Source organism: Alnus glutinosa, chromosome 3 (assembly GCF_958979055.1).
Source record: "Alnus glutinosa chromosome 3, dhAlnGlut1.1, whole genome shotgun sequence".
Taxonomy (NCBI): Eukaryota; Viridiplantae; Streptophyta; class Magnoliopsida; order Fagales; family Betulaceae; genus Alnus; species Alnus glutinosa.
In genome coordinates this window covers 28,244,993-28,262,324 of record NC_084888.1, presented here as the reverse complement: position 1 = coordinate 28,262,324, position 17,332 = coordinate 28,244,993, and the positions used below count along the sequence as shown (strand labels likewise).

At 33.3% G+C, this 17,332-nt stretch overlaps 1 protein-coding gene and 1 non-coding gene across 2 annotated transcripts; one reads left to right on the top strand and one right to left on the bottom strand.

Annotated features, from left to right (window-relative positions):
- The first annotated feature begins 514 nt into the window (after positions 1-514).
- TRNAL-CAA (transfer RNA leucine (anticodon CAA)) lies at positions 515-598 on the top strand. The gene has a single exon. It is a non-coding gene; the product is annotated as a tRNA-Leu (tRNA).
- Positions 599-7,521: 6,923 nt separating this feature from the next.
- On the bottom strand, positions 7,522-7,956 carry LOC133863309 (uncharacterized). Its single transcript, XM_062299255.1, has one exon. It carries the CDS (start codon positions 7,954-7,956, stop codon positions 7,522-7,524), a length of 435 nt encoding a protein of 144 aa, XP_062155239.1.
- Positions 7,957-17,332: the final 9,376 nt, after the last annotated feature.

Genomic DNA, 17,332 nt, shown 5'->3' with positions numbered 1-17,332 from the left:
ACTATGAGTTTTATTTGTCACAATAATAATGCCTTATTTTCTACTCTTTGTTGCTTTGATGGGTTATCGGTGACTTGCTTATTAAACTATGTTTTGTCCAAGGATTAAATACACTTGGGCCTTTCGAACAAACAATCATTTAAATAAATTAAAAAATGCATAGAGTAAGGTTTGATTAGTATAGAAAGAATTTGTATGAAAAATTCATTTATTTTTATTTTAGATTTTTTAGAAAATATAAGTATTTTTTTGGAAGAACGATAAAAAAGTGGCTTAATTGCAACAAAATCATAGTTTGATGTATCCAAGTGTTACGTACACCTGTAATACGTGAGACATTTTTTAAAATGACTAGTAGTTAAAGGGCCTTAACTATACTTAACCCTTTGTCAAATAAACAGTTAAAAGAACATGGTATAGAGAGATCAAAGCTATGATAGTTACACTTATAGCTTCATTGTAAAGAATTGGCTAGTATAGCTAGTTTGTTTCAAATATACCGTGGCCAATAGGTGTCAGGATGGCCGAGTGGTCTAAGGCGCCAGACTCAAGTTCTGGTCTTCGTAAGAGGGCGTGGGTTCAAATCCCACTTCTGACAGGTTTTTAAAATTTTGTTCATCCAAAAATAATAATATATATTTGTGGGCTATGATTTATTTGACAGTTTCATATGAATTTCATTGTGGCTTTATGCCACTGGAATGCCCAAATGATGTCGCTTGCTAGTTATTTACTTGCTTTTATGTCAACGTACGTACACTCCAGAGGGAGCGGCTCTTCTAGGAGGGCAGCGGTGTGATTTGAACTTATGATGCTTGATGAAAGTTCTAGGAAACACATTTTAGCTGGACCAAGATTTTATATATATATAGATATATATGACGGGGAACCCCAAGGCAGAGCCACCCTACAGGGCAAACCCCGGACCCGTGCAAGCCCCCCCTTCTCAGACGGATCAGGTTAGACTTGGCTTTGTCGCGGAGGTTTTTGTTTGTCCTGCTTTTGAATTATGATCAAAGATGTCTACTAAGAGTACTTATTAACTTATGTTAACATACATTAAGTCTGACGCTATAACGATTGTGGGCGTGTGCCTCCGCCATGGATTGACGTGACATATGGATCATGTAATGGTGAGAGAACGATCCAAATGTTATTTTTATATGGTGCTAGCTTGACATTGCTAAAGATCCATCTTTTGCAGATCAAAGGAGTTCCAAGGATAGCTGCAGTTATTGCCTTTGCAGGTTTATCCTGGATCCCTTGAACTCCCTAGATATATATAGAAGTTGGTATGTGGTTTTGTAAGCTTAAATTTTTCCCATCATTCCTGATTTTCAAGTCATGTTTTGTGTGCGTACATTAATGTTAGAGTATATTATGAAGTTCAAGACTCGAACTTGGGATCTTTGAGTCTAAGACCATGTTAAATCACCATTTATTCCAAAAAACTTTAGGATAAGTGATGATTTAACATGTTCTCGGAGCCAAATGTCTTGAATTCGAACCTTGTCTCAGTCATTCACATCTATTATAATTAAATATTTCACGTGTTGAAACTTATTAAAAAAGAGTTTGAACCTACGAGTGATAGAGAAAGTATTAATTAAATATATGATTAAATTTACTTGTTCATATCCATTGCATTATCTTCTCTTTCCCTTAATGGCTTAATGCGTGTGGAGGTAGACGTCTTGGATAAATGCTCATTGAATTGCTCTTTAATTAATCATTCGCACCAAACTTTATGTATAGTTTTTATTTCGTTTGTGTAGTGGGTTGGTGTTAAAAAAGAATCAGACATCTCTTGCAACAAATATATATACAGTAATCATTGCTGTTTGAGGAACAGAGAAAGTAGCTCACGTTTCATTAATTAAAATCTCTTCAGTCCTTATCCTGCATGGATATCATATGATCTGGAATGTTCTTTACTTCTTTATCTTCTGTCCATTTTTGTGACCGTCGAAAAAGAATCAAACAACGGGAATTAAAGTTACGAGATGCTCTAGAATCGCAGAAGGTTTCAAGTTAAAGAGGGTGCTTCACTGAATCACTTAAGTTGATCGAAAGGTCTCTGTGAAAATTGATTTCTAGGTACTTCATTGTGCATAATGCCTTTGGACATCTGAGTGACTTTCTACATGCATGGTTGCAGAATATATAATCCACCATTTAGGCTTCCATATACTGGAAGTAGAAAGGAAAGATAGCACCAGATTACACTCTTTCAAGCAATGGCGGAGCCAGGGGATCCGAGGGGGCATACGACCCCTGGCCAGCCAAGTTAAAATATACATTGTGATGTTGGATTTGTTAAATTATTAATTAAATAATTAAATTTATCTCTTTCTATCAGTTTAAACTTGTTGGATTAGTGGTGGTTTAATATAGTATTAGAGCATGATATTATGAGTTTGAACCCTGACTCTACAATTGACCCCATATTTCGGTTAAACATTTCACTTGTTGAGCCTCACTTATTAAAATGAAGTTTGAGCCCACACGTGAGGTGAAGTGTTAAAGTATTGATAAAATAATCAAATTTACCTCTTTCTATTAGCTTAATCTTTTAGGATAAGTGGTGATTTAACATAGTATCAGAATAGAGATCCTGAGTTCGAACCCTGTCTTCACACCCCTTATCCCAAAAGCTTAAGCTGATAGGAAGAGATAAATCTAACCATTTAATCAATACTTTAACACGATTAAGTATAATGGCCCCTGTTGTTAGTTATTTGCTGGTTTGATTTGTTTCTAGCTTGTGAATGGGTTGTTCGGACGGCTAGGATTTGTTCAACATTTGAAGTTCATGGAGTTTCTATTAGGTGTGAAATGTGCAGAAGAACATGCCAAGGCCAGATTATAATATGTTTTTGTCACAGGAAACAATCAAACATTTCTAACACTATTAAAACTTGCCAAGGCCAGATTAAACCCCACATATAATTTTGCCCCTGCGAATCAAACTTCTAGCTACCTACCCCACTACTTTCGAAAAATGCAAATAAAAACATCAACTTTTTGGATATAGCCCAATCAGCCAATCTGGTACCATGATGTGATATCTTCCATAATTGATTTGATGCTAACGATTATATATGTGTTATCTATAAAAATGTCCATATAACTTTCTAGCTATGCATCAAGACGGATTCGGTATTTTAACAGCTTCTGAGATTAGCAATTTCCTATATTGTTATATGTGATTGAAGTATGAAAGCAAGAAGGGTAAAGGATTCGGAGAAAGGCCTGAAATGGCACCTCCAGTCAACCACTAAATTGATGGTGGGCATGTTAAACATAGTGGAGTCTGAATACATGATCACCCACTTAGATCCAATGCAGTTCTGCTGTTCCCTCCTACCTCTGATGTGGACATATTTTTGTGCCCTTTTCTGTGTTCTCTCCATATTTTGTCCTGTCTCAGAAACAGCAATGCTCCCTGTTGTTAGTGCATGGCTGGTAGGATGAGATGGGGTAGGGGTGAAAAGTTTCAAGTTGTAATATGCCAAAAATTGTGTTCTTCAGTACAATAATTTTGTTCTTATAACAATAGACAAGCTTTTGGAGAGGCAAGAAAACTTCCTAAAGATCGAAAAATCACTAAAAGATGGAAAACTAGAGAAAATATAGAAAGTTCTAATTCTAGAAATAAGTCGAAAATCGGTGAGAAAATTGAATTGAATTGTTGCCAAATGCAGAAAATCGTCTGATTGTAAGAGACCCGCTCGAGCCACCATCGAGCGCGTATCGACCGCTCTTTCCCGGTAGGCCACTGCTCAAGCACGTATGAAGCGCTTGATCGAGCGGAGTCCCTGGGGGGGTACTCGCTCGATCGAGTGTCTCTCTACGATGTCCTGCATCAATGAGTTCTCTATTTAATTCCTTCTATGGAGTATGATGTTGTCTGTCAATTTATAGAGTCTATTCAGAAAGGCAGGCTCTAGTGAACTAGTTTGAAACCAGTAAAGATTAACTTTATGGAAGAAGGTTAAGGACCCACTTTACTTGCTGAGAAGCACCTTTGCTTGAATGAAGGCAAAATAGATAAACTTGATTGAAAGAGTTATTGAATGCAGTCCATGTCAGCTGAAATTCATAGACAAATTTCTTTATTGAGAAATAAAAAAGGGTTTAAAGCATTTTAATTTTTAGTCTCTTTAATGATGTGACAACTATATAACTCTATTTTACCATGATTTTCATTTTTCTTCCTTCCACTTATAATCCTTTACATTTCTTTTGTTTCTTCGTTTTGTTTTTGGTGCCTGATTCCTGAAGGAAGGTGGATCATATATATGTAAGCTTTTTCCAGCAAAGTTATAGATTATCTCGAACTAGAATTCAATTTTGTTTGGTCCTTGTTGAGAATAATCATACTCCAAGTCGAATTGGGGTAACAGTCCCAATCTGGTTCCAATAAGAACTCATTGAAGAATCTGGTCAAGAGTTCAACTTCCAGTTGAATAGGGATAGGACTCCCAAACCAAATCAAACATCAAGCACTCATAATTTAAGTGGCAATAGTAAACTCAATTCAAGTTCAACTCTACCTATTTGCCTATAAATTGACAGAATGATTATTTTATACATTAAACATATTTTTCTCTCCGAAGAACAAACATTCACACCAAAAGAAAGAAAAACAGGAGGAGCAACATGTGCCTACCTTTCCAACATTGTTGATGAAGCCATGCGAAAAACATGCAAAAGGCTAGAGTGGCCTAATGTTTCCGACCATCAAATATGCAGATTTACTAGATAAATTGACTGGTATCATTTATTTATTTATTTATATACACCAAGTGCCTATAGTAATTATGAGTAATAGCACGATTGCCACCATTGTGCAAGCAGTATCAGGACCACCATAGCTCTGTAATAATTATGGATGAGAAACTAATAACAGAAATATTCATTACTTTTGCTCTAAAGGTGCTTTCCCGATAATAAGACACACACACACATATATATGGTGAAAGATAAAAGAGATTAGAGAAAATGAAAGCTTGGAAACACAGATCGATCGATCACTCCAAAAGTAGTACAACTCCTATCATTCTCCCTATTGAAAAATCCTTTATCCTTTATTTACGATTTACTCTTCCAAACTGTAAATGATTTTTCAATCCTAATCTTGAATTGTCAAAACTCTTAATTAAGTAGGGTTCTCAATTATTAGCCCATTTTAATGTCATCTGTCGGTTAGAATTTTTTGTTAAATCTTCACGAAATGTGCCAAAATTCTGAAAATATCTCTATTTTTATTTTATTTTAAAAATAAAAAATTAAACTAAAATATGGATGACCCATGGGTCACGACTCACGAAACTCGATCACCATCCATTTTTTTTATTATTATTTCTTAAGGGTAATTTTGTATTTTTATAAATTATGTAAGGGTATAAGAAACAAGATCACCTCGTTTGATTTAACGCGAAACCCTAACGGTATGAGTGACACTAAAAGGCAGGGCGAACTCTTTCATTAAGCGATTTAGCGGTCACCTATAAGGCCCCAATAGTAATATTTGTAAAAGTAAAGAAAATTAAAAATTAAAAAGCACCGCTTTGTAGAAAAATAAAAGGCCCCAATTACAATACCCAAACCATTTTGCAAAATTAAAAAAATAAAAATAAAAAAAGTGCATTATCTCTGATTTGAGAGAATCAGGTTTTGTGCTATCACAGATAAAGATAAAGATAAATTATATAAATACATTTTTTATACATCTCTTACGCATCTCATTTTTAAATTTATCATTAAATTTATGGGACCTACGTATATTGAGTAGAACAAATTCAATGATGAATTTAAAACTTTGTTGTATATATAGAGATGTGTATGAAATGCATATGTATCATTTCTCAAAAGATAAAATTGGTGGTTGAGGTTTTGCTTTAAAATGCTTAGGTGTAAGTGAGTTTTAATTTTTTTAAAAAATAAAAATAAAAAGAAAAAGAAAAATGCTGAATAACATTAGGGAAGGGAAAAACTCACTTACACGTAAATATTGTTGTGCAATTGTTGTGTAAAAGTTATCTCTTTCAAAATAGTATTATATCTATAAGATGATATTATGTTTTTTTGGTCATTGCTTTTTTTTTCCTTTTTTTTTTTTTTTTTTTTGGGTAAGTGGTCGTTGCTTTTCAGTACTACAGCCACAGTTTACCTTCTTTTTTTTTTTTTTTTTTTTATCAACAAAAAATTAAATTAATAGATTAATATTAAGGACATAAAAGGTATTTTGCTTTTTGTCATTGCAATGTGTCTTCTAGAATCACACTTCATTTTTTCTGATAAAATAGTTTTTTTTTTTTTTTTTTAACACGTACTTCTGCAAGTTAAAAGTGTTAGATGATCTTATCTAGCATTTATCTATTTATAAAGTGAACATCTTTTAATAAATCAGGTTTAATAATTCTTTTATGTAAATTTTTTATATATAAATGTTTGCTAGAATTATGCATTGAATATGAAAAACTATAAAAATAGAAGAATTTACTACTAGCAATAAAATAAAGTTGAATCTCAAAAGATAAAAAATAAAAAAATAAAAAAATAAAAAAATAAAAAAAAATAAGAAAATAAAAAAATAAAAAAAATAAGAAAATAAAAAATAATAATAATAATAATAATTTTCTAAATTCTAAAAATAAAAATAATAAATAAATCATTTAATATTTTAATATTTTAATATAAAAAAAAAGGCATCATCCAAAATTTTCGCCTTAAGTCTCACAATATATTAAGTTGGCCCCGTTAAAAATGGCTGATAAAAATTGAGAATCAAACATGGAGAGTCTTGATGATTTGAGGTTAAAATTGAAAAATCTTGACAATGTTTTCCTGTTACCTTTTTGAGTGATTAGTGGCGAGTCATTAGGTTGTGGGCTTAAGGGGCTTTCAAAAAGTATGGACATAAATTTCTCACATGTTCCTTACATGTGAGAAATACAAGTTTTTTTTAATTTGATGTACTTTTCACGTGCCTTTTTAATAACTTAAAGGGCATATGTCATTTTTAGAAGTTAATTTTATATGAATTTCTTACGATCTAGTTTATAAGAAATTTGTGTCTTATTTTGACACTTATTACGCTTGATACTGCGTAATAATTAACATTCATATTATTGTGATATTTCTTTGAGCTTACTTGGCGATCCCGATCCCAATCCCGATCCATATCATTATGCTAATCATAAATTCTTTAATTTACTAATTGCTATGCAATTTCTATCCTTGTCAGCCTTCCACCTCCAACAGATCAGCTTGCTGGTTCATGTAGCAATATATATATAAAACAAGCATATATATATAATCCAAGCACTGGCGATGGCGATTAGAAGAACAGCTGCACTTCTTTTTCAATCTCTTTCATGCTACATGTTTAATTCGTATGCTAAACTGAAAAAAAAAAAAAAAAAAAAAAAAAGAAAAGAAAAGAAAAAGGACAAAAAGATCGAGTTGCTCATCAGGGGGAGATACTATATATATACATGTAATTTTTTTTTTTTCCTAGTTTACTTCAGCTATGCTTTCTAAACCAGGCTTCCAGTACTGTTTGCAGCTATCATCCGCCCCGTGATATCTCTGAAGCTGATCAGCAACCATGTCATCAATGGAAACCACTCCCTTGGCTAGCATCTCCTGAAGATCTTTCTTGGTAATGACAAGTTTAATCCTCATCACCCCACTTTCTTCCACAGCTTCCCCCTCTGGACTCGCAAACCGAACCTTTTTCTTTTTGCCAACTTTTGGCGATGGCAGCGGAAGAGGCACTAGATGGTACACCTGATTACTGACCAGCTTGGTTTCCGGTTTGAGATGCCGGAGGACAGGAAGGTTGTCGGAGACTGCATGGCCGGGAAACTCCGACAAGACTTGGTGGACTTTGATGGGTGCTTTGTATGCAAGCACTCCCCCATCATCTGTTCTCACGATCTTGACCATTTTTTGTTGCAGACATAAGGTATTCCCCATGGCTTTGTATACGGAACAAAATCTGATAGTGGGTTTTCCAAGTGGCCTATGAGATTTAGGAGGAAAGTTGTGTTATATTTAAAGGAAATGGTTGGAGAAAATACCCTCAGCATATCTCAGATATTACAGAAGATGGCCTTATCTCTCCTGGACCCCATTCTGTTGATTTTTGTAGGCTCAGCTCACGCTCTCCTCATTGAAGTAATCATCTAATTTCTGAAACTTGATGTTGACTTGTTCATAGTTGGACGACTCGTAAAGTAAGATGAGAAACCTGCACGGCTGCGCCAATACATGAACATATACATATATATACATGATTAGGCCAGGTTGCTTCCGTTAAACAGTTAATGTGTGGAGGTAAATATATGTTATCTTCAGTTAACGGTACCTAGCTCACAGACTCTTGTATATTCGCATATCTTTGACTGACTTTATTGTTAATATTCGATCACAAATGATTTTGAAAATTTGACAACTAGAATATGACAGAAAGGGTGAAAACAAAAAAAAAAAAATTATGAAAATATATACTTATCTAAGAGTGGGGGAAATAAAGTTGGCTTTCTCCAAAGTGTTAATTAAGGGTTTGTAATCATAATATATTTTGAATTATCAAAATTTATACTGTCGATATTTTATGTTTCAATCCTTTTTAATTTCACATGTTTGTTAGGATTTTTTTGTCAAATCCTAATGGAAAATGCCAAAATGACTAAAATAACCCTGATCTTAAATTTAAAAATAATAATAATAAAACATTTGTTGACCTACGGCCATGCCTCATTTAGGTCTTTTATTTATGTTTGAGTACTCTTTTGGTTTTTTATTTTAAATTTTTAATGGAGGATAAATTTGTAAGTTTATAAAATTTTACAGGGATACTTCACATGTTTGGCGTTAATTTGATTTAACCTTAAACCCTAATAATACCAGTGAAATTAATTAAATTAAAAGCTGTTAAAATATAGGATATATATCAATATTATAAATTTTAAAAATTCAAAGTTATAACGATTACAAAATTCATAACACTTATGAGAGTAATTAATGCTCCGTTTGTTTCGGTGTAAAATGATTTCAACATTTTACGATGTTTGGTAGAAGCGAAAATAATGGTCAACGAAAATCATTTTCGGTTTGACTGTAAAAGTTTCTTTAATTTTTGGAAAACGATTTACAGTTTTAAACATCGTAAATTGTTTTCCGAAATTAAACTCTTTGTCCTAGTTTACACGCACGTTTGATATTTGATTGTCGGAATCCAGTAATGGTCAGTCGTCGGAATCTAGGTGGCGCCGGAATCTGGCAACATCCGGCCACCGGAATACTGCCAACGCTAGAATCTAGGGACATCCGGCCACCGTCACAGATGTCGGCGGACCAGATTCCGACCGAAACTAACCAGAATCCGGCCATGGTCAAAAGCCGACCGGATCTGGCCAAAATAGCCGGATCTGGACAGATCCGACCAAATCTGGATGGATCCGGCCACTAATCAGTCCAAATCTGGCCAAAATGGTTCGGATCTGACCAGATTCGGAGGAGTCCGGCCGGAATCTGGCTAAACTTGCTCGTTAGAATCAGGCAACGACGACCGAACTTGCCAGATTTCGATGACAGTTGCATTTTCGCCTTTCGTAATTTTTTCGAGCGAGCCAAACGCTAGAAAATATTTTTGAGAAAATTATTTTTTCAGAAAATAATTTCGTCAAAAATATTTTACGACGGAAACCATTTTACATCGAAACAAAAGAAGCATAAGTGAAGTTTCCGTGTAAGAGGATCTAATCAAGAAGATCGAGCAATATAACTGTGGTTACTTTAAGATCGATCTCGACAATAACATTTACCAAACACAAACTCGTTACCTAGCTAAGTGGACTCATTGAGTGCTGTTAAGTGTTGAGGCAATGAGTCAAGTCAAGAATGTGTGACCACCAAGTGGATTCCCACCAGAACCCTTTTCTTTTTTACAGCGAAAGATCAGTTTATAAGCTCCAGCAGGGCTGCTAAAACCAAACTTTGGTGGTTGACCACTGCGCACTATCGATTGGCCTCTGGGCTTCAATATATATATATATACACGCACATTCATATTTCAAGATATTTGTAGAAATTTATGTAAAATATGAAATCGAAAAAGAAAAGCAGAAGCAGACAATTAATCTTAGAGATTTTCGTCCACTACTAATCTTTACCGTATTGAATTGTATAATACAATTCGGTTAACATCCTCGATCTATTTAATTAAATTTAAAAAAAAAAAAAAAAAAAAAAAAAAAAAAAAAATCTCGAGAGAGAGATATACGAGGTACGCGGATGATGACCGGCCCTACAAGAAAAATAAATCAAGGCTTAACATGGAAATTATTGTAACAACATCAAAATTATTGTTATGGAAAGAAAAAAGGTTAAAAAGTTTTTTTTTCTTTTTTTTTTTTGAAGTAATATTCTGTGAAAGTTAGCTTTAATTTTATATGTGTATCATGATAATGAGGCATTTAGCATAGGTGCCCGTAGGTGAAAGAAAATTATATTTTCCATGGGAATATATTGTAGTGGAGGGGCACCCATTTCCTGCCACCCCACTAGTTAAAAGAAATACCCAATTAAGATCGAGATCGAGTTTGTTAGATGAAGCTAGCAAGCATGCGTGTTGACAACATCACCCTCCACTAACACTAAGCGTCTAAGCCCATCCTTTCGGTGAAACTCTCCATACTCCATAATTTAATCAATCCTTTTCATCCCTCAAACCAACCTTTCTCCTGCCATTTTTCCCAAAATTACGACTCTCCCATCAATCTTTCACCATTAATTGATTCTTTTTTGCATATCTATGCTTATTAATTAGATATATATCACTCGACTTTAATTTGTTTATATTTTTCGAATACGAGATAAGAATCTACCGCAATTATCTCCATTCAAATAGATTTTAAGTTGTCCGGCCACATCATGATTCTTTACAAATTTTAAAGAAATTTTAGATTTTCAAATTATGTGAATTCATGCCTTTTTACATGATCAAACGACGTGAAAAATACTACATATTAAAGATACGACATGTTATCGAGGCAACAAAAAAAAAATCATTCCAAACAACTTTTTTTTTACTTTTGAAGAGACACTTCTTCCATCTATACTAAATCAAAATACAGTGTTTTAATTTTTGCTCAAAGCTTTTATACTCAATTCTCATTATTAACATATCACGTTTTTAATATGTAGCATTCTCAAGTCGTTCTATGCATGAAACGTCCACTTCTTCTGACAGTGAAGTCTATTAATAATTTGGACAAACAATTGGCCGTAAATCTCAATTCACAAACCTGCGGAGGATTATTGACATTTTAGGAACCGACTTCTTAATGGAGGTGAAGAAACCAACATTGATTGATCAGCTCAGCTGGACCACCACATTCCGTGGAGAATTACATAAAGCTGTCCACTAAAAGTCAAAGTCGATAATAGCATGGGGATCCATACAGTTTATTTTATAATAGGAAGAATTCCATTCTGTTTCATGCCAATATTTCCTCACAGGTTATTACTTTATTGTCCTCTAAAAAAGTGTAAATAATAGTTTTTTTTACCAATATTCTGCAATATACAGGGAATTGAAGTTATATTTGTTTATGAAATGAGACCGTTGCATTTGCTTATACTTTTTTTTTTTTTTTTTTTTTAAGGAATCTTGTAATATCATTAAGATGCTGACAAAAAGAGCTTACACTTGCCAACAGACATGTTGAATAAGACTCAAACTGTCCCCAAGAAGTAGTTCAATCTGTTGGGAATTACGCCTCACGAAGCGGAAGTCACTAGTTCGAATCATCCCTCCCCCTCCTCTTGTATGGACATGTCAAAAAAATAAATAAATAAATAAACAAGACTCAAACTACAATTTGGTCTGCTTAGAAAGATTGTAGGCCAACATATTACCGTCACGCCTAACATTGCTAATATCCCACAACCGAAACCCCCTAAACGGTCTTCTAGCATCCAAAATCAAGTTGCCATACTTACCAGCTTCATCCTCCAGACGACCCAAAGCCGTTATGATCTCGCAAGCACATCCCCTTTCAAAATCACCAATTGTAAGCCAAGAAACTGACCAAACTCCACAGCCTGCCGAGCCCCATATACTTCTGCAACCCCTGGATTAGAAATATATTGTTAATCAGAGCACATAGCTAGAAGCCAAAACAATTGTTTATACTTGGCTTACTATTAAAGAATATCTTGAAATCCTTCTAAAAAAAAAAAAAGAATATCTTGAAATCAGTGAATAGAAAATTATTTATTTTCTAAGTGGTACAGCCATACAAGTAAGCATCCTCCATCTGGCCAGTGATTATTTACGGGGGAAAGGAAAGGGTACAAAATACTTGGTACCGATCGATTGTTAGTCATGTATAATTCTTGAAAGATATTCCTTAAGAAAATAAAAAAAATATATATATATATGCCCTTTCTCATGCTTTTTCAGGAATATCACTTTTTTTAATTTTCATCTTGGTTTATGGGTCTGGTAAGGATTAAGATGGTGTAATCAACTATGTCAGCCTGATGAATACACCTCTCTCTTTCTCTCTCTCACGCTATATATATATATATATATATATATATATTAAAAAAAAAAACAAAAGAAAGAAAAAAAAAATGCACACCTTCTTTTTGGCCTACAAAGCGACCCACTAAATAAATTAAAGTGAATAGATTTCCAAGCATACTCTTGCAAAGTGGCATGACCGTTGCAGACGGAACAGACCCTAGAAAAGTCTCATTTAGATTTGTTCTTTTTTGCTTGTACTAATCATGTTTTCTTCAAACCAAAGCATGAAGATCTCTGTCAATCTCTCGTAATTGTCCCCTCAGCAACTTCAATATTTAACTATTATGATCGATACAATGTCAATAGGCATGATCTTTCTTAGTAATCAAACTTGTCGGCTTTATACTTTTACTTAAAGGCTGGTAATTTTTTATTTAACTCAAAAATTTGACACAAAGTTAAAGGGTTAAGATTAAGCTTTAAAGAGTTCAGGTCAACTCGTTTGACCCGTATACTTAAAACTTTTTTTTTCAACATTAAAAAGTAAACCTAAACAATTATGTTACCTCTCTCTTTCTCTCACTGTCTAAAGAGTAAAAACTAAATTAAAAAAATCTCTCAAAAGACAAAACAAGTTTTTTTCTTTTATTGAGTTAGAACTTGAACCAAAAAGACAAAGATTAAAAAAATTAGCCAAGTGTATTTTTTTTTTAAGTTTTTGAACTTGAAGTTGAACCAAAACAAGTAAACAATAAAACAACTCAATGTTTTATACTTTCAACTGTGGAGTAATATGATTATTCAAACAATATGATTTTTTTAAAATTTTTAATTTTATTTTTATAGACTTTAATTATTATATAATGGGTCAAACAAGTCGTGTCGAGTTGTGTTAACCCAACACGACTCGTTTAATAAATTGGTTGTGTCGTGTCAACCCATTATTTAAGTGGTTCATATGAGGGTCAAAGGGTCTGACTCTTTTAGTTAAACGGGCCTAACCCTTTTAGTTAAATGGATCGTGTCAAGGTTGATCCTTAACAGGTTGACAGGTCAAACAAATTGACCCGAACCTGATACATGAACCCGTTTTGCTAGCCCTACTTTTACCCATATCTTTATATCAACATAAAATAGTGAAAGTTTTCTTTGAAGTTAAAGGGTCTGTTTAAATTTACGATTTGAAGACGTGCGATCGATTTTTCAAAACACAATTAAGCGCTTAGTAAAATATGAGTTTAGCCTTTAAAATCGCAGTTTAATTAGCCTTTAAAATTATGCATTTTTCATAAATACAGATTTTTCTACGTTTTTTAAATTGTATTTTTTAAAAAAAAAAAAAAAAATACATGCACTTTCAAATGACACATTTTCTGCAATTAATTTGATAGTTTAAAATCGTACTTTTTATTTGCAAAATCTCAATACCAAATGCACTCTTAAACCGTTCAAATTGGGAGTTGAAATAGTAGTGAGTAGGCTATATACCATTCGTTGTATGCATGATATCTTTTTGTCTTATTGCTGTGTGGATCCAACCCTCTCTTTCTCGATCGAAGAAGTGTGATTCTTTTTTTTTTTCTTCTGTTGTTGAGGTTGGACTACTTGTCTTTCAAGAACTCAAATCAGATGGAAACTACTCCTTTCTCATTCTCTCAAGCTTCAAAATCATCCTTTTGAGTTTTGACACACAAAAGATACTTTTGATTTTCCTCCAACATTCCCTCGCTTTTTGTGCTTCTAGATTTCGTCGAGAGGGGATATTGGTCGGCTGATGTGGCGCCCGAGACCGCGACACTTGCGCCTAACTGGTTGGACGGCACCGCCGAGTAGAAATTCTCTTATTAATTAATTTATTAATTGGCTTCTTTTCTCTTCACTTGGAGAGTAAAATGGTCATTAACAAGCAATTAATAATTTTGATGCTTTTTATTTTTTTGACTTCAAGGACGCATTACATTCTAGGGAAAGTGCCACGTGTCTTGTAAAATTTTTTCCTACGTGGCGGTACAATTTGTTAGCAATTTGGATAAAAAATTATTTAAGATCTTTATCCGAAACGAGAATGTCCCATGCATATGTTTCATTTGTTCTTTCTTTTACCCATCAAAGACAAATGCCACCATTCATTCTCGTGGAATCGGATTCTCTTTATTTTTAATAGAAATGAAAATAAGTTGTTTAGGATCTAACAATAAAGATGATGCTATGTGATAAATATGTTGACATATCATTTAAAAAAAGATTACTTTATTTATTCTAATAAATGCAATAATATTAAATCCTTACCATGAAATGTGACGTAATGAAAGCAATGGTCGGAATTAAGAAGCTGTGTTTTCAATATACAAGTCAACACACGGTAATATTGAAAGACCGAAATATTATTGATGTCAAAAAAACTAAATTCTCAATACAATTACTTCAAACTTATAGTGAAATTATAAAGCTATAAACAGGGAAAAAAAAAAATTCTCCTAAGAACGAAAATAAGACAGAAGAAGAAAAAATATGAAAAACGTGGAGCTAAAGGCAGTCTAAAGATGGAAATATTCTAAACGAAAAATTAGGGAAATTATAGAAAGCTATCACGTTGGCTCGTTAATGTGTTAGGTGTCTGAAACCGACTAATCAATCTCATCGGCAATGAAAGGCCCCAATGATAAAACCCTGTTCACCTTCTACCCAATGGTAAATCTTTGCTTGCTATCAACCCCAACAGTAAGGTACAACACCTTTTGTCCAACATCAGTCTCACCCACTTCAGAAAAACTCGTCCTCGAGTTGCCGTCGGCGTCTAGTGTGGTTCATTTGGGAAGGGGGGGTGAAATTTGAACAATCAGCTACCTTGAAAGCGGAAGAGATTGACATGTCTTCGGGAAGCTCTACCACATATGTGTTGTCGTCGTAACTTATAACATAGTTTCGCCCATTTAAGGGAGGTAGAGCGATTGGGAGAGATTGGAGCGGAATTTTATATTTTTTTCTTAGTACTATATGATCACCACAAAATATAGAAATACCAATGTACTATAAACATGAATACACAGTAATTCATGAAATCACAAACTCACATTTAAAAAGTATCATGGTGCTATTTCGTCATGAAGCATAACACTATTTCATTTAACAAAAGTTCTATATATAAAGTCTATAACCTTAATATAATATACATGTCATATCATTTTTCTTTACAATATAGGATGCCACAGAACTAGCTAGTACATATCTTACACTGAAGAGTCTAGAAATAAAGTAAAATAATCCCAAAAGCTTATTCATCAACATCACTGCCATTGATTGCCTCAGAAAAAATAAATAAATAAAAAAAATTGGGATCATTTTTCAAGTTAATTAACTACGCTTACATCAAGCGCGTAATGATCCTTAAACATGGTAGATATATGGTAGTCTTGCTCCCACTTTTCTCAATATCCATATTCAGAGATTGATTTTGAAAAGACTACCTTTTTCTCCAACCATTTGATAGATAAAAGTAAAAGAAGCCAGAAAAACGAAATGCTTTTAAGGTGCATTACAATGTCGTTTTTCTTAATAAATTATTTGCCTCCATCAGAAAGGTATGCAAATGATTACATCAAATATTTCTTCGGGATACAATGGAATCCAGAATCCTTTGCTTGTTTAATTGCGTTTTGCACAAATGAAAAATAAACCAAAATACTCTCAGATTTTTTATTATAGCAAGAGATAGGGACTTGACATTTAAATATAGAAGGTATCAGGAAAAAAGAACTAATATGAAAAAAAAAAATTATCTTTTATTAATAATTGGAGAGTAATTACTTATGTATTGTGTTAAATAACTGCTAATCCAACCGTCCATAACTGCTTAATAAACTGCTATTTTAACAGACACTTAATTCTGACCATCAGATCAAATAACTATCAATGATTATTTAATAATAATCATTAGATAATTATTATTTAATCTCAACCGTTAGATCAAATGTGATTTGACATTACAGTTTACTTTAGTGATGATCCAGTAAATATAATCGCTAGATCTATCTAAGAAGCATCCAATGGTTTAGATCAAACCATTAAATCGAATGATCATGATCATCCGAAATTGAATGGTCATGATTAGATCGCTTTGATGCTAAGTGCCAAGTATGCCATCAAGGCGCCACTAGAGCCCACTATCACACGCGCGTGTCCAATACTTCTCATTGTACTAGAGTATATACATAAGTGCATACAACCAAGCAATACTTTAAATACCTAAAGGGTGTTGTGACTTATAAATGCCAACTATACTTTCTCTTTTTCTCATGTGGAACTATCTTCGTTTAATGCTCTTTAATACATTCATTTTAAAACATTCTCAAAACAAAAAATAAATATAGGACAGAAATTTCTTATAAACCAGTTTATAAGAAATATCCTACAACCCACATGGCCACATGTAAGAGTGATATTTGTCCTTGAAGCATGTGATAATCACATTTTTTTTTTTATTAATGTTATCAAAGACAACGTGAGAAGCACATGCTATTAAAATAACATGTGCTTCTCATATGCTTAAAAGACACATGTCACTTTTACATGTGGGTTGTATGATATTTCTTACAAATCGATTTGTAGGAAATTTCTGTCCATAAATAAATATCCATATAAATTTTGAAAATGCTTTAAAACTGTTCTGATTATCACTTGACTCCTCGTTAAGTTCCTCAGAATTTGTTATAGGGGTGAAATAACCGCTCTCTATTCTCTAATAATCGTCCGCTAACCGCCTAAAACCGCTAACCATATAACCGC